The sequence below is a fragment of the Prionailurus bengalensis genome, chromosome B4 (genome assembly GCF_016509475.1).
Source record: "Prionailurus bengalensis isolate Pbe53 chromosome B4, Fcat_Pben_1.1_paternal_pri, whole genome shotgun sequence".
NCBI lineage: Eukaryota > Metazoa > Chordata > Mammalia > Carnivora > Felidae > Prionailurus > Prionailurus bengalensis.
The window spans coordinates 107634246-107655913 of NC_057358.1; the positions used below are offsets into that span (position 1 = coordinate 107634246).

At 32.9% G+C, this 21668-nt stretch overlaps 1 protein-coding gene across 1 annotated transcript in view; it reads left to right on the forward strand.

The window, feature by feature from the left end:
• The window catches only part of LRRIQ1 (leucine rich repeats and IQ motif containing 1), a 207360-nt gene that overhangs the window by 25946 nt on the left and 159746 nt on the right, over positions 1–21668 (forward strand). Inside the window, exons 9-11 of the mRNA XM_043561707.1 lie at positions 1637–1787; positions 20603–20796; positions 21316–21443. Of these exons, the coding sequence (XP_043417642.1) occupies positions 1637–1787; positions 20603–20796; positions 21316–21443 (473 nt within the window). The remainder of the gene's footprint in view (positions 1–1636; positions 1788–20602; positions 20797–21315; positions 21444–21668) is intronic.

The following is a 21668-nucleotide window of genomic DNA, read 5'->3' on the forward strand; positions in this document are numbered from 1 at the left end:
GACAAATCTCCAATATTCAAATGCTTATCAAGCATCTGCTGTCATCCTGCTCACCAAGTCTGAATTTGTGTGAGAGGGGACTGGGTCGATGTGTCAATACTGGGTTGGTGAAATTTATTGGGGCCTACCAAAGTTACCCAGTGGCTCCTGAAGAGTCACATCCTTCCCACATGCAAAATACACTCAGGTGCCAGACACCCCCAAATCTCATCACCTTGTGGCATCAGACTTACACTTGAAGCACAGAATTTTCTCATCTAAATCAGACCCAAGTGGAGATAACATGCTCTGATAGAGTTCTTTCAAGTCCGAGATCTGTGAGATAAAATGAGAAGTTATCTTCTCTCACTGTTCCCTCCCCCTTAACACCCTCACAGACAGTGGTGAGATAGGGCTTGATTAGTTACAATAGTCATTCCCATTCAAAATGAAAGAAAACAAGAAGCCCATAGCAGTGCCTGTTCCATAGCTGAACACATATCATTTCCTTAATGAGGACTCAGTTCTCCATAAAAATAGTTTTGTATGACTCTGGGTTCTGCCCACTGGAGCAGACTGAAGTATATTATTCAGAATTCTGAAGAAGACTTGAGAAGTATTCTCAAGGCATACTTCTTTTTCCAGAAGGAGTGCTGTTTGCAACTGAGAGTTTTTCTCAGCCTGTTTTTTTCCCAAAGAGGATGGGGGCAGGTGTTGTTGCTTGAGGCTTCTTTTCATTTGACTTATTCTTTTCAGTTCACACAGGCAGTGTTTCCACCAATCTGATTTTCTTTTAAAACTTTCTGGATTTCTTATGCTTCTTATTAAGTTCACTCCATTAGACAAAGGCTTTATGCTCATAAATATTTTTGAGGGGGGATGCTAGGAGACTACTCCCTTAAGATTCTTAAAAGCCCATTTATCCTTCTGTGGTCTTAAAAAATAGAATTGCTGGGGCACCTGGGTGGCTCAGTGGTTAAGCGTCTGACTTCGGCTCAGGTCATGATCTCACAGTTTGTGAGTTCGAGCCCCACATCAGGCTTATTACTGTCAGCATGGAGCCCGCTTTGGATCCTCTGTTATCCTCTCTCTCTCTCTGTCCCTCCTCTTCTCCCTCTTGTGCTCTCTCTTGCAAAAAAAAAAAAAGAATTGCTGTTACATCCTAGACATGTGATCTTGACACTGAACCAGTATTATGTATTGCAGAGATATGTGTGTGTAGTAAAAATATAAACGTACACATGAGATAACATACCTAACTCACAATATTGCTGTTCTTTGGAGAGGAAGGGAGCAAAAGGGACTGAGGAAGGGAAGTGGGGAGATTTCAACTTGTTTCAGTCTTTAAAATGATAGTTTTAAAGGAACTATGACCAAGTGTTCACTTTTGTTCATTTAGATTGCTTGAAATATTTTGTTACATGATCGTCTGTATTCTGTATTTTGAAAGATTATTAAGTACAAAATTAGTTAATAATTTATTAGATTACTTACTATTTTCATCTAGATACCATAACATTCTACATATTTGTCTTAAAGTCAGAGATTTGGATGTATGCTTGGAGATCACATCTCACTCTTCCTCTTTTTGTAAGCCTTAAATGTTTCATTAGTAAGCCATTGAAATAAAACTAATTACATTTGTTCTTTGTTTTAGGAAAACCATATTGAGTCTATCAATTGTGAAAATTTGGAAAATCTCTGTGTTGTTCTTCTTAATAAAAATCAACTGACTTCTTTTCATGGTTTGGATGGCTGCACTAATATCCAAAATCTTGAACTTTCACATAATAAAATCACTCGAATTGGTAAGAGCAAGGGAATTTGAATATATTGGCATTTATTTCTCATTATTACGTTTTGTTTCATTTATTCCTTTTCAAGAACAGGCCGCCATCACTAATTTGCTTATTTTATTTGTGCCGTACTTATCTAATCTTTTATCCAGGTGCATGAAAGAAGTAAAATTATTTTTAAAATATACAAAGGGAATATGCTCCCACCACTGGTAAATGGCTAGTTATTAGTAGCTCCTTAAATTACTATATTCACTGACCTGTTCCTGTTTTTATAGCCAGTAGTGATCTGAGCTATACTACAGAATCTAATACCCTGGCTTGGTTCCATCATATGTTTATGGATCCTATGCTTTCTACACTTGGCAACTGTCATAACTGTTCCCTAAAAATCCCTGTCATCACTCCTTTCCTTGCCTACATACCCTGCTTGTGCTAACCTTTCCTTTTTTTAGATAAGGCTATCACCACATGAAAGAAAGAATTCATCAGTTTGCATCACCCTAATCTTTTCCATCCTTCCATCTGTATATCTGTATCCCTTTTTATCTGTGTCTGTTTCTACCCTCATACTTTATAATCCATATAATTCAGCAATGAAAATGTCTTTTCTTGTTTAAGGCCAGTCCTTCTATTTTCTAAGACTGTCAGTTTCCTTTGATACTTTATTCTATCATTTATCACCTGTCTTATGTCAAACACTTCCTTTTGCCATTCACTTCTACCATTGCCTCATTGCTCTTACCCTTGACTGTCAAGTTTTGTGAAAGTGTTCTGTTTGTGCTTTCACTTTTTACTATCCAACTTCCCTCCTCTTCCTACTGAAATTCAACTTCAGCTTACTTATAGACTGTTAACAGTGGGATCACTCTAAAATAAAAATCTCATTATACTTCTTAGTGCCTGGCTTAAAATTCTCTGTTCGTTTTTCACTTAACTTGTGAAATTCTCAAGGGCCTTGATAGGGACTTAAATAATGGTTAATGTATAATCAATATTGCCAAAAAGTCAGGAACTTGATAAAAATTTTACTCTGGGGCACCTGGATGGCTCAGTTGGTTAAGCATCCCAATCGTGGCTTCAGCACAGGTCATGATTTCCTGGTTTGTGAGTTTGAGCCCCACGTTGAGCTCTGCGCTGTCAGTGTAGAGCCTGCTTGGGATGCTCTCTCTTTCCCTCTTTCTCTGACCCACTTGCTCACTCTCTCTTTCAAAATAAATACATAAACAAGTTAAAGAAAACTTTTTTACACTGGAATAATACTAATAGCTTAAATTTTTGGACCCCCAAAAGGTAGTCCTTTCCACCTTCTCCTTACTATAATCATTAGGAAATGTGATCTGGACTGAAATTTCAGCGAGTGGGATGGGAATAGATGGGGTAGTGGAAGAAAGCTCACTTTCCCATTTGATTCTATTTTATTTTTGATATGTGAAACAGACTACATTAGTCAAATTACATTAAAAAAAGGCATACTCAAAGAGATCATTCTTTTTTCCCTGTCTTTTCACTCTGTTGTCATATCTACTTTTTATATAGATATTTTGTATATATGCACATATAACATGTATATATGCATACAATGTATGTATATCACTTATGTGTATATATGTATATGTAAATATACATTTACAACATATATCTAAGAGATACATGTATACATGCTAATCCTTTCACAAAAGAGAATATTTGGGGTGCCTGGGTGGCTCAGTTGGTTGAGTGTCCGATTCTTGATTTCAGCTCAGGTCATTATCCCACAGTTCTTGAGTTCTAGCCCCATATAGTATTCTGCGCTGACAGTGTGGAGACAGCTTGGGACTCTCTCTCTCTCCCTCTCTCTTTGCCCCTCCCTAGCTCTCACTTATGTGCACACACACACTCTCTCTCTCTCAAAATAAATAAATAAAACTTAAAAAGTAAAGAACAAAAACAAAAATATAGAATATTTTAAGTACTGTCCATTGTGTTTATTTTTTTCACTTAACAGTGTGTTATGGCGTTCATAGCATTCTTTTTTCATAGTTTCATAGTATTCAGTTCTGTGGATGGATAAGGTTTTATTCCACTGGTTCCTGGTTGAGGGACATTGGGTGGTTTCTAATCTTACACATTTGCCATAATACCTAATTGGATACCTATATCATTTCATACTTTATCAGTTATATCTTTAGGTTAATGTTCTGCAATATATATTGCTGATGCAAAGGACATCTGTAATTTAGGAAGATAGTGTCAGGAACATTCTATGGGTTTAATTCAATTATTTTTATTCTTTTTCACTCTTGTTAACATAAATGTTTTTTTAAGAAAGTTTATTTATTTGAGAGAGACAGAGACAGTGCAAGTGGGAGAGGAGCAGAGAAAGAGAAAGAGTAAGAGAGACAGGGAATCCCAGACAGGCTCCACACTGCCAGCACAAAGCTGGACACAGGGCTCGAACTCACAAAACCGTGAGATCATAACCTGAGCCGGAACCAACAGTCAGATGCTTAACCAACCCAGCCACTCAGACAGCCCAGCGTAAATACTTGAAGTCTATACATTCTCCTGTGAGCACTGTTTAGTCCATAACCTCTGTGTTTTCATCAGTTCTACAATTTTATGACATATTTTGCCTTTTACCTAAGATTTAAAATTTCTATATGGTAAGACCATTTTGTGTTGTTGCTGTTATTCTTTTTAGTTTTATTGTATTATAGTGAGAGACTTATCTTTGTGCCACTTCTGCTTTTTGTAACTTACTGTGATTTTCTAATGTGTGGTCAATTTTCAGGAATGTTTCATGTGTACTTAAAAAGGAGGTCATTGTTTTTAGTTGGAGTATGGAGTTTACATTTTTATCTTTATGACCTACTTTAGTGATCGTTTGTTGGAGATCTTCTGTGTCTACTTGACCCATCATAGACTGAAGGAGTTGAGCTAGTATAAATATATTTGTTATTATTCAGTCTATTTACTTTTGGTTTCTGTTTTATGAGTGTTGCTTCATGCTGTTTCACTGATATTCTTAACTGTGTTATCTTTATTGTGAATTTTAGCCTTGAAATTTATAAATTCCCTTCTTTTTCTCCTTAATTCTTTGAGACTAAACTTTACCTTGTCTAACAACATTTTATTTTTGTTTGTATTTTCCTACTTGGCCATAAAAAGCAAAACAAAGCAAAACAAAACATCTCGAAGCACTTTGTTTTAGGTATGGACTTATATACAGCATAGATTTGGTTTCTATTTTTGGATCCAATTTTAAATTTATAGGACATGGCCATCTGCATTAGTAATTCATCGTAGACACTCGGTGTTAGCACTGTCATCACACTCAGGATGATGCTATCTCTTTCTGGGAGGAGGCCTTGTTGACAATACATGGGTTCTCCCACCACTGGAGCATTTCCATTTCTTACTTATCTATTCAGTTTCCATAGGATTCCCTCTGTACCAGTGTGGAGTAGGGTGGATTGTATTGGTTGTGGATGCTTACTACCCCACTTAGAAAAAAATCAGCTTGTAATTTCATCTCCCATTTACACTGGAAGCATAGGTTGGGGTATGTTTATTTAATTGTTGCTCATTATGGATTTCTGAAGGAGATACAGGGAGAGTTGGATCTAGGCAGTCACCATCATCTTCCTTTTTTATTTTTAATATGGGAAAAATATAGTTGTTTTCAAAAAGCAAGCTTTTGCAGACATTTCAAGGCACACTTTTGAAAATATAATGCATAATATTCTTTAATGTGTTTATTTGCCTATGTGTCTGTGCTGCCTGCTTTGGGACTACTCATATTTTCTCCTATATGGAAATAGTGATACCTTTGATACAATTTTTATTTTAAAATTTTAGTTTACAAGACAGAAATAATTTTGTTGTTGATGGAATGAAGGCAAGTGCATTGATAATATATGTTGCTATATTGGCACACCCTGAAGCAAGCTTAACAAAAAAAAAGGGGTGTTTGTGAGAGAGATGCTTTAACTCCCATTCACTTCATTTTCATTGCCAGCAGGGCTGTATGGGATTTCTTGTAACCAGTGGATTTCCTGGGATAGGATATCTGCGTGATTTATGTGGAAACTGCCATGGTATTAATTGATGTACTTGAGGTATCTTTATGTAGTACAGAGCAAACAAGGTAAAAGACATCTTTGCTGTCTGTTGGGCACAATGAAAACACTGTATTTATTGAGTGTGAGGAGAGTATACATGAAAAAGTAGATTTTTCTGAAGACCAGTTGGAGTCTGTTTTTCATCTTTAGGAACTGCTTACAGAGATTCTGGTTGAGCTAAGGGGAAAGCATAGATTTTGTCTTTCAATGATGTATTGATGCTAAGAACCCTTATGAAGGAGCACAAAGATAGATTTGTGTTTATAAGTTAATAGGTTACTATTCCATGCTATAATATTTCTTAAGGAGGTGAAATAAAATTGGAAGAAATACCATGTATTCTACATCTGCAGTTTCAAGTATAATTTGTTCCTAATTTTTACTAAGCTGTAGTTGTTGCAGTAAATATGTAAGGTTAGCTCTAATTACTCCTTTTATTAGAAAACTTTAATGCACATTTTTATCTGACTTTCATTGCATTTAAGTGAATGAGAATAGGAACTGTCAATCTGCTTAAGGCAATTCATTTGAAATTATCCATTGAAATAAATGTTTTCCGTTCTAATTGAACTAATTACAGAAATAGGAACACAATGTAAAATATACTTTTTAAAAGTAGCAACTTAAAATGTAATTCTGTAAATTCAAAGTTACAAAGTTAATAATATATTTTTGTTATTGCCATTAATGCTTAAACATATTGTGTGCCATGAGTAATTTGAAAACGACCGTATAACATTTTTATGTTATTTTTATGTTATTTTTTAATGTTATTTTCTATAATTGGTTCTATTTTGGTAGCAAGGTTTTAAAAAATATTTACTTTTGAGAGAGAGAGAGCAAGTGGGGAGGGGCAGAGAGAGAGGGAACTACAATCAAAGGAGGCTGGAGGCTCCAAGCTGTCAGCATAGAGCTGCTTGTGGGGCTCGAGCTCAGGAACTGTTAGTTCATGACCTGAGCCAAAGATGGACAGTTTACTTACTGAGCTACCTAGGAACTCCAGCCAGTTTTTGATTATAGAATATTTTAACTTGATCTGGAATTATTTTTGCATATTTTGAATGTGCATAATAATCGTTTAAATTTATTAAGCTCACTTTAGTTGGTGATTATAAATATGGATTTATTTTGAACAAACAAGAGATTTTATTATACTTTTTATTAGTCTAAAATATTTTATGTTTGAGGTCCCTGGGTGGCTCAGTCGATTACACATCTGACTTAAGCTCTGGTCATAATCTCATGGTTTGTGGGTTCGAGCCCTGCATTGGGCTCTGTGCTAACAGCTCAGAGCCTGGAGCCTGCTTCGGATTCTGTGTCTCCCTGTCTCCCTCTCTCTTTCTGCCCCTCCCCTGCTTGTGCACACTCTCTAGCTCTCAAAAATAAATAAATAAACTTTAAAAAAAGAAAATATTTTGTGTTTTTTTTTTCCTGGAAACTTTTTATTTTCCTGTATTATTTTTTTTAACTGAATTTAATTTGGGTGATTTGCAGTTTAAATTTTAACATTTGTTACTATCTAATTATTCTATTTCATGCTTTCATTTGCCTGAAATTTCCCATAGGTAAATTTTAAGTAAAATTGATAAAACATTTTGTTTTCCAGAAGTAATGTGGAAAAATTTCCTTGAAAGGATGTTGAATATCTGTGGGAAATTTTTCATATTTTGAGTTAGTATTTCTGACTTAATTTTTTAGTGAATAGCCAATAACAAATGAAAAATCAGTGATTTATAATTTATAATGTAGTTTTTTTTGTTTCTTCTACTTTTATGTTGAATTTTATTGACTTTCTAAGGGAAACATTCTGAAACTAAATTAATTTGAAACAATTCATGCTGTATGACAAAATTGTTTTACACATTTTATGTGTAAAAAAATATAATTTAATATGATAAACGTAGTAATAGATACCTTTTTTAACCACCATATATTTATGTGCTTTATACATTTAACTCATTTGCTTTTCACATAAGTGCTATGAGTTAGTTACTATTAAATGTTCCTTTCCCCCCACCTCAGGTAATAATTGAGGCACAGAGAGGTCAAGTAAATTATCTAAGATCACACAGCTAGTATAAATATAGAAGTCAGATTTGAAAACTCAGCAGTCTGTCCCTAGTATCTGATTTTTTTAATTGCCTCATTCTACTGCCTCTCTAATAAATATGCATTTAACGTTTAAGATTATTAGTATTTTTTGGACTATATTAAAACTATGATGAAAAAGTAATGATATTAAGGTTCTTTGATTAATAAATTCATCAGCGAGCAAACTTACTGAGGACCTATGATGTGTCAGCACATTGCCAGGCACTGGAACACAGTAGTGGAAGATTGGCGAGGCTGCAGCAATAAGGAAAACAAATGAGTGTCCTGACTCTCACCAAGATTATCTAATGATACTTACATAGAGAGAGAGAGAGAGACAAATGGGAATAAATTGCTATCTTTCATTTATTATTAATTAAAAATGCAAATAAGTATGATGTTAATGTATAAAAGCAAATAATAATTTTTGTCTCCTCATTTCATGACGTTTCTATCTTTGCTATTTGAAGGAAACTTTAATCTGGAAAAAGTGTTTCTTTAATGCGAACAATTAATTTGTTAGTTTATGTATTTCAGGTAACACATTCCTAGAAGATGTCACTGTAAGTAGATAGAAGTACTAGGAGAGTTTCTTCCCCGTGATGCTTTGTTTTCTGATAATAGTGCTTTCTGGAAAAATGACACTAGTGTTATAAGTATGAAAGATACTGAAATCATGCAACATTTTTACGTAAGCTTGATTACTGTCTTGGCTCCTGGAGGAAATGTGCCTGGCTTAATTCTTGCCCATGTTGTCTTTGGACAACAAGTGTTGTCTTTGGAACATTTGAAAAAAATAATGAAGTAAAATAAAATAAACCTTTGACATTTGCTTGTACAAATGGTTTTTACTATTATACATTTAGTGAATTTTTTATATTCCACTAGATGGTGCTAGCTTACCCTTCAGTTTTGAAGTGCAACAATGCCTAGTACAAAGCTGAAAGGGATTTTACAGATCTGCCAGTTTAGGCTTCTTAAGTTTCCAGATGAAAAAACAGACCCACATAATTTTCATGTAAGTCCTAGCAGAGGTGAGGCTAGCATCCAAGTTTTCTGACTCCTGATTTAGCATTCCTGTTCTCACACAACATGTATGATCCTGAAGGAGTTGTGCATTGAAATTAAAAATCTTAAGTGCCATTCAGCAGATTTGTATGTAACTATCAAACATAGCAATCACTGAGCAGCTAAAGAAGGTAGACCTTTACCAAACACTTATTTAGTGAAAACCTCCAGTGTAATTTAACATCTTTAGTTTGCTGTTCCTTACAGGAGAGGTTTTATTCCCCCCAAGTGGCAGGAATGTTTTATTAGACCATTGGCTCATTTCTGTGGGAGAAATTCTTTGAAATAGATATTTGTAGCAAGTATGGCCAAATGCTAATTTTGCCATGGGCAAAGGCCTTTTGAGGGATAAACACATTTGACCTCAGTTCTATTTTGTGGGACCTAGGAAACTTTTAAAGAGTTAATAAAGATTACATTGAAGCAGTGGACTCAAGAATATTTAAGTGACACTTTATATTTATAGTTGTTATATTTACATCATGTGTAAGAAGCTCTTGAATAGTTTTGTGGCTACTGTTTTGTATTGTTTGGGATGGGGAGTGAAATAGAAACGTTGACTGGAAAAGAATCATTTTCTTTGGTATGTTGAGGAAGTAATGATATCCTAAGGTAAGGCTTGCTGCACGCCCCTTTTGTTCAGTTATTATCCTTCAATTGATAGATAAGAAGTTGTAAGAATAAAGGAGAAAGAATGGCAAGTTATTGTGACTTACGTCCTGTCTAGGTTCCCCGTTTTGAGCCAAATGCGTTGCCTGCGTCAAATTACTGATTAATCAATTGTATATAGACTTTTAAAAAGTGTGTGTTAATATCCAATTTCTTCATGGGTTAGCTCAAACATTTCTCTTTGAAGCCTTATTGGTCACCACAGTTATAGTTTTTTTAAATCATTTTTATTGAGGATTTTTGTTAGGAAGCCATAATAGTACCTCATATGTGAAAGTGTGCAAACTACTTTATGATACTGTTTTTAATCCTCCCAAGAACGTGAAATCACCCTCGCTCCACAAATAAAGGAATAAAAACTCAGAGAAGTTAAGTAACTTGCTTATATAAACGTGGCTAGTTTTGGAATAGGCCTGAAATTCATGGAGTGCCTACGACAGAGCGTATTCGGTTTTTATTATGCAGTAGTGCCTGTAATCCGCATGCACTGATCATGTCAGCATCGCCATAGAGAAAAAGTTATATATGTGACTCCCATGATGATTGTGCATTGTGTCTCTTTATTCTTAGAGCGTGGTTTTTTTTTTATTGCTCTAAATATTCTTGAGGCCATGCTATTTGTTGTATATAAATTTGTAACTGTTACAAATTTCTTTTGAATTCACCAATTTTATCACTTTTAAATGTCCCTTTTCATCTGTAATAAAGCTTTCTGCCTTAGTCTTCTGTGTCTGATATACCCAAAGTACCTTTCTTCTGGACTCTGGAATCTTTTATGCTCATAAAAACTATTGAGTACCCACCTCAAACAGGTTATATCAGTATTTACTGTATAGAAAAAAATGAGGAAAATTGTTGTTTTTATTTATTAATTCATTCAGAGATTAAGATAATAAAGCTTTTCCATTAGTAACAGTTTTTAAATAATAAATGTATTTTTCAACAAAAAGATATGGTGAGAAGAGGGTTATTGTTACACATATTTGCAAATCGCTTTAATGTCTAGCTTAACACAAGACAGCTGGATTTCCGTATTTCCTTCTGCATTTAATTTGCTACAATATCACACCTTATGTAGCCTCTGGAAAACTCCACTGTAAGTTCTTGAGCAAATGAGAGTGAAAAGGCAAAAAACATCTTAGAATTATTATGAAATAGTTTTGACTCCACAGAACCTTTAAAAGCGTCTGTACGAGGGAGATCTCTGGACCACACTTTGAGAATCACTGGTGTAGTGTGTATAGAACATAATTTTTTCTACCCTTTTACTTACAATATTTCTGCAAGTTCTATTTTTGATATGTCTGTTGTATGTAATGTGAAAATGTGTTGCTTTCGTTACTGTTTTCTGTAGGCTTCCTGACAAATTCCAGCTTTGTTTCCAGCCTTCGTTTCCAGCTTAGTTAGCCTTTAATAACTAAGGTTAATTAATAATTAAGTGCAATTATTGATATATTTGAGCATAAATCCACTATCATACTATTTGATTGTGTTTGTTTCTCCTGTTGTGTTTTCCTCTTTTCTTGCCTCTTTTTGTTTTAGTTGAGGTTTTAAATTATTTCATTTTTCCTTTCTATTATAAGTTACATATTATTTTACTATTCTTTTGGTTTATTATAAATACAGCATGCCTTCTTGATTTACCAAATCTGAATTTATGTGGTACTTTTTCAAAGCAGTACTAGGGTCTTAGAAAATTGAAACTTTATTTACTTGCTCCCAAATTAATATACTACTGTTGTCATGCATTTTAATTGTATGTGTGTATTTAGAATGACTTAAGACAGTATAAGTTTATAATATCAATACTTCTGGATTCACCCACTTTTTAAAAACCTTCCCTTTGTTTTTTTATTTCTTTGTGTGTGTGTGTGTGTATGTTTAAAGTATTTTCTTTTTTAAAAAATTGAGATATAATTGATATATAACATTGGGGTGCCTGGGTGTTTCAGTTGGTTGAGTGTCTGACTCTTGATTTCGGCTTAGGTCAGATCATAATCCCACAGTCCTGGGATGGAGCCCCTGCATTGAGGTCTGTATTGAGCATGGAGCCTACTTAAGATTGTCTCTCTTTTTCTCTCTGCTCCTTTACCCCACTTGCACACACACTCTCTCTCATAAAAAATTGGTATATAACATTATATTTGTTTCAGATGCACAACATAATTTGATTTTTGTATACACTACAAGTGATTACTACAGCACATCTAGTTACCATCCGTCATTATACAATTGGCTCCCTTTATTCAATTTGCACTCCCCTTTCTCTCTGGTAGCCACTCATCTGTTCTCTGTGTATGGGAGTTTCGTTTTGGTTTGTTCGATTTTTTCAGACTCCACATATGAGAGAGGTCATATGACATTTGTCTTTTTCCAACTTACTCCACTTAGCATAATGCCCTTGAGATCCATCCATGCTGTCACAAATGACAAGATTTCATTCTTTTTCAACTTTAATTAATTAATTAATTAATTAATTTATTTATTTTTATTGTATATATCTGTATATCACAATTATTTTATCCGTTCACCATCAGTGGGCACTTAGATTGTATCCATATCTTTGCTATTGTAATGATACTGTAACGAACATGAGGGTGCATATACCTTTTCAACTTAGTGGGTTTTTTTCTTTAAATAAATACCTGAAGTAGAATTGCTAGATCATAAGGTAGTTCTATTTTTAACTTTTTGATGGAAACTTCGTACCGTTTTCCATAGTAGCTGCAAAAGTTCACATTCACACATTTACAGTGTGAGAGGATTCTGTTCCCTTCTCTCCACATCCTTGCAGTACGTGTTATTTCTTGTCTTTTTGGTAATAGCTATTTTAACAGATGTGAGGTGAGATCCCTTTGTGTTTGATTTGCATTTCCCTGATGACTAATGATGTGGAGCATCTTTTCATGTGTCTGTTAGCCATCTATATGTTGTCTTTGGAAAAAAATATCTATTCAGATCTTCTGCCCATTTTTAATCAGAATTTTTTGTTTGTTTGTTTGTTTTTGTTATTGAGTTGTGTGAATTCTTTATTTTGGGTATTAGACCCTTATCAGACATGTGATTGGCAAATATTTTATCCCATTCAGTAGGTTGCCTTTTCATTTTGTTCATGGTTTCCTTTGCTGTGCAGAAGCTTGTAGTTTGATATAGTCCCACTTGTTTATTTTGTTTTGGTGCTTTTTCTTTTGGTGTCAGATTTAAAAATTTATTGCCAAGACCTCCTATGTCAAGGAGTTTAACACCTATGTTTTCTTCTAGGGGTTTTATAGTTTTATGGTTTCAGGTCTTACATTCAAGGCTTCAATCTATTTTGAGTTGATTTTTGTGCATGGTGTAAGACTGTGGCATGCTTCATTTTTTGCACATGGCTGTCTAGATTTCCCAAAACTATTCATTGAAGAGACTGCCCTTACCTTGTTGTATAATCTTGGTTCCTTTGTCATTAACTAATTGGCATATGTGTGTGGGTTTATTTCTGGGGTCTCTGTTCTGTTCCCCTGATCTATGTGTCTGTTTTTATGCCAGTACCATCGTGTTTTGATTACTATTGCTTTAATATATAGTTTGAAGTCAAGGAGTGTGATATCTCCAATTTTGTTTTTTTCTCAAAAGTGCTTTGGCTATTCAAGGTCTTTTGTGGTTCCATACAAATTTCAGAATTATTTGTCCTATTTCTGTGAAAAATGTCATTGGGATTTTGATAGGAATTGCATTGGCTGTGTGGATTGCTTTGGATATTGTTATATTTTAACAATATATATTTTTTTCAATCCATGAGCTCAGAATGTCTTTTCATTTATTTGTGACTTCCTCACTTCCTTTTATTAGTGTCTTATAGTTTCCAATATACAGGTCTTTAACCTTCTTGGTTAAATTTATTCTTAGGTATTTTATTTTATTTTTGGTGCAATTATAAATGGGATAATTTTCATATATGCATTATTAGTATATAGAAATGCCACAGATTTCTATACATTGATTTTGCATCTTGCTACTTTACTCATTATTCATTTATGCTAGCAGTTTGGTGGATGGAGTCTTTAGGGTCCTCTATATATATTGTGCCATGTCTTCTGCATATAGTGATAGTGTTGCTTCCTTTCCAATTTGGATGCCATTTATTTATTTTCTTGCCTAATTGTTCTGTCTTTCCATATTGTTTTCTGCCTTTAAAAAAATCACTACTGTAATATTGTTTTGTAATTTACTCTATTCACTTTACAATAAAGTGTTTACGTTTTTACATGCTATAATTTTTAAAAAAATGTAGTTGAAGGGATCCAGTAAGATATTTTAGCAGAGATTCTGTCTTTATTATTTTTCTATTTCTGTGTGGACACAGCACAGGGCTGATACTAGTAAAACAAGTCTCTGATGAATTTTATATTACAAGTAAAGCCATTTTTGAAAAAGTAGGTTTTGATATTTGTAATAGAAATATGGGGAAAATAAATGATTTATGTATATGTGTTAATATATGATACTCTATGCTTATTTCAAAAAATTAGAAAAAAATTACCATATACTACTTATTAAGAAAATAAAACTGTGATAAGCATAGCTGACACCTAAATAGAAATCACAAACTCTTTGAGGAATAACAAATACAAAATGGTAAACAGAATGTCCTTCTATATATAGGAGGCATTTATATGAAAGAAAAAAGTAATTGAAATAAGAAATCACTTGAAATGAATATGGTAACTCTTCAGCCAATCATGCTTAATTTTTCTATATGAATAAGTATACTTAGGGTAAAGCTTAATTTAAAAAAGTTTAGGTAGTTAATTAAGTAAAGTTTAATTAAATGGTAGAAAAAGTTTAATATCTGTGATTATTATACTATACTTAAAGAGATGAGCTCTAGGCATATATTTTATATTAATATTAAAGAAACTCAACATTTTAGTGCTGCTTTTGAGATAATGCAGACATAACTTTAACCACTACTGAGTTGAATACCAATATGAGTTTTTAAAAAGTACCATGATTGTAAAGTAAAGCAATCATTAAAATATATTAATGTATACAAAATAATTTTATGATGAACAACAACAAAAAAGTCATCCCTATATGAATTACTGGTTGGGAACATTCCCTTTTAGTCAATTTTTCTACAGTTTCCTAAGATAGGACATATTTAAAAACTCACAAAAGCATTATTAAACAACAGAGCAGGAAAATATATGAAAATGTTTTGTCTTTGAAATTTTAGAGTGGCTTCCTCATGCTAAAGATGATAAAATTATTGGGGCACCTGAGTACCTCAGTCAGTTAAGCGTCTGACTTCGGCTCAGGTCATGATCTCATAGTTCATGAGTTCGAGCCCCACGTCGGGCTCTGTGCTGACAGCTCAGCACCTGGAGCCTGCTTCAGATTCTGTGTCTCCCTCTCTCTCTGCCCTTCCCCTCTTTACACTGTGTATCTCCCTCTCAAAAATAAATGAACATTAAAAATAAATAAATAAAACCTTTAAAAAAAAGATGATAAAATTATCTCATTCATACCTCCATCTCCCCCTTCCAGTTTTGTCAGTTATAATACCTTTTTTGTTGTTCAGTAAATTATGAAAACATGTGCTTTTAATTCATCTAGTTTAAGCAATATTAACTCTTTAAGAGAATGAAATAAATTAGAATATTTATTCTTTTCACCTCACAATTTTTATTACTCACATCAGGAGTTATGATTCTACATATATATCCGTTAGCAACATTAGATCTGTATGACAGTTGGTCAATACCAGTTCTTTTGACAACTACTCCTTTCATCCTCTGCTTGTCTGGATTATCCAGTTCATTAGCTCTTTTTAAATCTTATTTTTCAAAGAAAGATGCGTCCTATAATTCCCGAATTCTTTCACATTTGAGACTGTCAATTGCCTTCATTCTTGAATGAGAATAAAGCTGTGCTTTAAACTCATTTCAGGGGTGCCTGGGTAGCTCAGTTGGTTAACCGTCAAACTTCAGCTTAGGTCATGATTTCAAGTTTTGTGAGTTTGAGCCCCGAGTCGGGCTCTGTGCTGACAGCTCAAAGCCTGGAGCCTGCTTCGGATTCTGAGTCTCCCTCTCTCTCATTCCCTCCTCTGCTCATGCTGTTTCTCTCTCACAATAAATAAATAAACATTAAAGAAAAATAAACTCATACTTTATTATGAAAGTAACACTTTCACTTGGTGCTGTGTGACAGTACATGATATTGTGTGTTGCTATTGCAAGTGAGAGGCCAACTTGATTTTCTACCCTCATAACTGATTTTTTGTGTAGATACCTGAATAACATTTCCTTGTCCTTGATTCATAACTGAACCAAGAAACATAGTCAAGAAATCCACATAAATTTGTTTGGAACGCAATGTCCCTTTCAAACTACAGACTAAGTTATTATATTGTTTTTGGAAAATTTTGGTTTTTATATATTTGAAAACTTTTTGTCTTGGTTCTATTTTTCAATCATAGATGATTCATATGTTGGTTGAGTTTATCTGTCTTTCATGTCTATTATTATTTAATCTAATCTATGTCTTTATTTTCAGCTTCTTCATATTTTATTCTTCATGTGATGATCTCTTTTCTTTTTTTTTTTTTTTTTTTTTGGTGGGCAATTCAAGCTTTAGTTCTCTGTTCTGTAGAATGTTGTTCCTAAAGTATTTACTAGTTCTGTCATGGTGTTATTTTGGTCCACTTGTGTACCCATCTGTTATTTTAATATCTTTGAATTCTTGTTACATTAAGTTTCTTTAACTGTCCTTCTACCGCCCCGAGGATTTTCAACATATTTTCTCCTTTCTCATATTTTCTTCAGAATGTAATCCTTACTGTATTAGTTGTATGTTGTTGTGAAGTGAAGTACCCTAAAAGAGCAATATAAAACCACAAACACTTATTACTTCATATTTTCTGTGGATCAAGAATCTGGGAGTGGCTTAACTGGGTAGTTCTGTCTCAGGATCTCTCAAGAGGTTGCTGTCAAGTTGCCAACCAGGACTGCTGTCATCTCAAGGCTCAATGAGGCTGAAAGATCTTCCGAGCTCATGCACTTGTTTGTTGGCATGCCTCAGTTCCACATATTTCACATATTTTTTTAAAATGATTTCCTTTTTTTTTGTCATTAAACTAAGTTTTAGGCTATATACACACACACATATATATATACATGTATATACACATATGTATAACACACATATATACGTATATATACATATATACGTATATATACACATATGTGTATATATATTCAAATACGCATCCTTCCTCACAGTTATATTTAGGCCAGTGCTGTAGAGATCTTACCCAGTCTCTGTCTACTGTTTCATTGCATTTCCTTTAAAACTTTTATCTTAAAGTCTAAGAGGTATGTCCTCTTATCTATGTACAGAGTTCCCCTATTTGGCTATATAGCAAGCCCTTTTAATGAATAGCAGATCAGGTTTTCCAAGGTTTTCTTCAGTTAAACAATCATTGTTGGTGGTGGTGGTAGTCAGGATTAAATACAAAGTAACACTTCTATTCAATACTTGCTCTGAGTTTTTTCCCCCAAATTGATTGTTTTTAAATCTGTTATGCAAGAAGTGCATTCTCATTTAAGCATTTTTTAAAAATAGAGAATTATATGATGTAAGCAATAAAACATTCTCTGTTTAAGCCTTCTTTTTTTTTATTTTGTAAGAGTAACCATGGCTCATAATTGTTTATGAATCAATTAAGATATTTTTGCAATACCAATATAGATGTATAGATTTAAATTCCAATATACTCACTCAAATAGCTAAAAGCCTATGTATACAAATTAGGTTTTACATATAGTAATAGATCATGGACATCCTTCTATGTCAGACTACTTCATATTGAAGATTAGGTGTATTCATTTTTAGATACTCCATAATTTATTTAACTATTCCCTTACTGATAGACATTTAACTTATCTCCATTTCTTTGTTTTAAATAATATGGAAAGGAGTTTCTCTACATTTTACTTTGTAGTTGTGTGTGTATTACTGTGTAATGGATTCATAGAAGTACAAATGCTCTGTCAAATATTCCTTGGTATCGGAGGCTTGAAATCATGTTAATTCCACTAGATTGGAATCTCAAACAGATTATTGAATGGACTCATTATACCTTCTCTGTGTACTGGCTGAGAATCATGGTGTCTTAATGTTTGAAATTAGTTGGTGGGCATTACTTAATTCTTCCTAGCCTAACATGTTCACACTCTCATATTGCTTTTTACATATACAGACAGCCCTAAGGTGGAAGTGTGTGTGGCATGTTTGAGGAACAGCAATGAGGTTAACATGGTAGAATGAACCAAGATAATGGGATAGTAGTAGAGGATGAGTTCAAATATAGGGTTTTGTGGGCCATTTTGAGCACTTTAGATGACCTTCTCTCCATAATCAAGTATCAAAAAAACGGTCTATACTCCTTGCCCCCACTTCTACTGCACTGTGACTTCCATCTTGATTATGTTATTGTTGCCTCTAACAAAAGTCTTTAGCTACTTCATGACTGCCAAGACAGTGGCCTCTCCATACTCCTTTTCACATTATTGGCCATATATGATTTACTGTGAATAAAAATGCCTTTCATAATTGTAAAATGTATATTATTTTATTTTTTATTTTTAGTAACCACTGTCATCATCACAGAATTCTGTTTGCTTTTTCCTCTTGTTCTTTCCCAATTATTCTGCTGCTTTGTCTGCTATTTCCTATTTCTTTTAGGCTGCTTCTGCCAAATCCTTTAGCTTTACTCAGTGTATGACTAATGTTTTCATTCTTGGTTCTCTTCTTGTGTGACCTTTGAAAAGTTTTACAAATGCATTCCGAACTCTAAATGATTTAATGGAAGATTCTATTTCTGAATAGCTCTGAAAAGCTTAAGAGCAATGTGCATGGCTTTTAAAAATATTAAGCTTATGGAAGTAGATTGCTTAACATGTGTAAATGTTTGATAAAGGAAATTTTATTTTACACAATTACAAATTTTTATTAGCATTTCCTTCTGCATTGAATACCTTTAAACTACTTCAGTGGGTTTACTGATATTCTTTAGAAGTGATCATAAGACATACTAAATTCCAAAGTATTTTCTATTTCAGCAAACTTTAAATTACATTTTAACGAATATATAATTATTAGAATATGTAATATGCTATTTCTAATACCTTAGAATTAATAATATATAATTGGTCTGTTATTTAAATGGTTAGTCATTTCTTATAGGGCAGAACAATTCACTCCTTGAACAACAACAGATGACAATTTTTCTAAGTTATGCTTGCTATTTTACATTACAAGAAAATACCAGTACATATAATCCTAGATAAGCAGTTAAAAATGCAAGATTACTGCCTACATTTAAATTTCATTCTGTCTCTTCTATAGGTCTTCTATGCATTTTCCTGCTTTTCTTAGATATTATAAAATTTATTTATCATTATAAGAAAATTTACTCTTTAGCATAAAAATATATTCCTTTTCATAAGAAATAATCATGCATAATATCAAATTATTTTGACTCAAACTATTAGAAATACTGAAATTTTGATATATAGTTTTTCTTAAAATATATCTCTGTGAAATATTTGTACAATATTTATCATAATTCTGAATTTTATATATTACATATTGATATTAGATATATTTTTAAAATATGATGCAGACTAAGCTTTCTTGTGAAATCTTGGTAATGTTACTTGATTTTTCCTTTTATTTCTCCATTTTGATATAAGCAGTCTTTCTGCCCTTTCTTTCTGTAAATTACAAGGTATAATCAGAAGAACAAACCTTGAGTTAATGCTTTAAATGTCTCCAGGATAAATTTATTACATAAATTCCAGATATTATTTTTATACATAATGATGTTTCTTTCAAGATTACCTTTCAGTTTATTATCAAATAAATTTTTTTTGGTTGAAAACTCATGCCTAATCCAACATGTAATTAAAAAAAAATATTTTGGGGTTTGACAAGAAAATCACAATGAAGCTTGATTCTCCAAAGTTTAGCCTCAATGACTCCCATATGTGTAATACTCACTGAAGACATTCTGCTTAACTGTACTTACTTTAGACCATAAGCCATACTTCCAGCTTTTAAAACTGCCTATTTCATATAATAGTGTGATGCATAGAGAGATCATATATAGTTCAATATTCAATATAAATAACATTTTCTAGATTTTTAATATCTTCCATGAAACTTTTACAGACTTCCTCAGTGTTTCTTTCCAATCCTAATTCCTGATGACTTACTTGAACAACGTTCTCAGTTTTTTCCTTAGGAGCACTGAGCTGTAGTCTAAGGCTCCTTTGGTATTTTTCATATAGTATCATATTAGTTTGAGCTCTATCTGGGTTAAAAGCGGACCACTTGTGACAATGTTGAAATACCTGAAGAATATGTTAATATTTCATTGTTGTTAATATGGTTGCACCTACATCATTTGGGAATCTAATATAGATATGTCAATGGTAGGAAAATGGCATTCCAATGTTATATATTCAGACTTAAGTAAGGATTCAAACTTTAAAGACCCTGAGATTGAGTTAAAAACTATTTAAAAAAAAAAACCAAGTCCTTTTATCTCTCCCTTGTTCAACTGTCATTTGAAAATAAAATTTTCAGTGTTAATGTATACTTTTAGTATTTTGCTCAATTTTAAATTGGCACACAACTATGTCATTCAAAAATATCTCTCCTGGGTACAAGTTTAAAAAATAATACATTTTACACTTACACACATTTCATAGGAATATGGACTAAGTCTTCACTTGTAACTAGAAATATTGGGAAATATAAAGATGCAATTATTTAGAAAAATATGGAAGCTCTCCTTTCAATTCTGGAAGAATGTACAATGCAAGTGATCTCGGAAAATTTTTCTTTCAGGTGGTTTAGAATCTTTGAAAAATCTTCAGCAACTAATTGTGGACCACAATCAGTTAATTAGCACAAAAGGCCTTTGTGATACTCCTACCATTATATACCTGGATTGCTCACATAATCATCTTACTAAAGTTGAAGGTATTGAAAAGTGTGGATTACTCCAAATACTGAAGTTACAGGGAAATTATCTAAGTGAGGTAATTGCTTTGAATTATTGGTTTCTGTGATTAATGGAACATTTTCCTTTTAATAGAAATATCAACTGTACATTTAAAAGCAAGTTTGATTAATTTTTCTTTATTTTTTTGCCTATTATTGATATGTGATTTCCAGTTTACTTAAAACTGTTACATACTTCTCTCTATTAAAAAAAATGTTCAACATAGAATATTTTATAAAGCAATCTAATTTAACATAAGTTTTTCAAAACACTAAAATAAATAGTAACTACTCAGTTAAAATATAACAGTATATAAATGGGGCCAATTTATCAAGAAATTCTAATTAAAATTTGTGATGAGATAACGTGTAAAAAATCAAATTCTAATTATGAAGTTAATTCTTACAAATTTAATTCATCCTAAAATTCTTATAACATTATACTCTGAATTTAACAGAATATGTCTGTTAGTTTTAGTAGGTTTTATGCTTTTAAATTTTGTTGAATGACAAAATATTTTGCTTAATATTAGCTAATGACCCAAATTTAAATATAGCTTCCATCCTTGGAGAATCATGTTCTACTAAGAGAATTGCACTTGGATGATAATAGCATTTCAACTGTGGAAGCACTTTCTTCATATTGGTTGCCTTTACTACAAAACCTGACTATCTCTCAAAACAGGTAAAAACAAACTGCTTAAGCACTAAATGCATGGAATGATTAAAGTAAATGCTTGATCTTCATAACAAGTAGAAAAGTTGTTAGTTTTTCCCAGCAATTTAGTGAAAGTGCATCACAATAAATTAATATATATGTTAGAGATATAACCTTAATGGATTTGAAAAAGTAGTGTATTGACATACCCTTGCATTTTAGTAGAATTTTAATTGCCACTTATCCTACTCA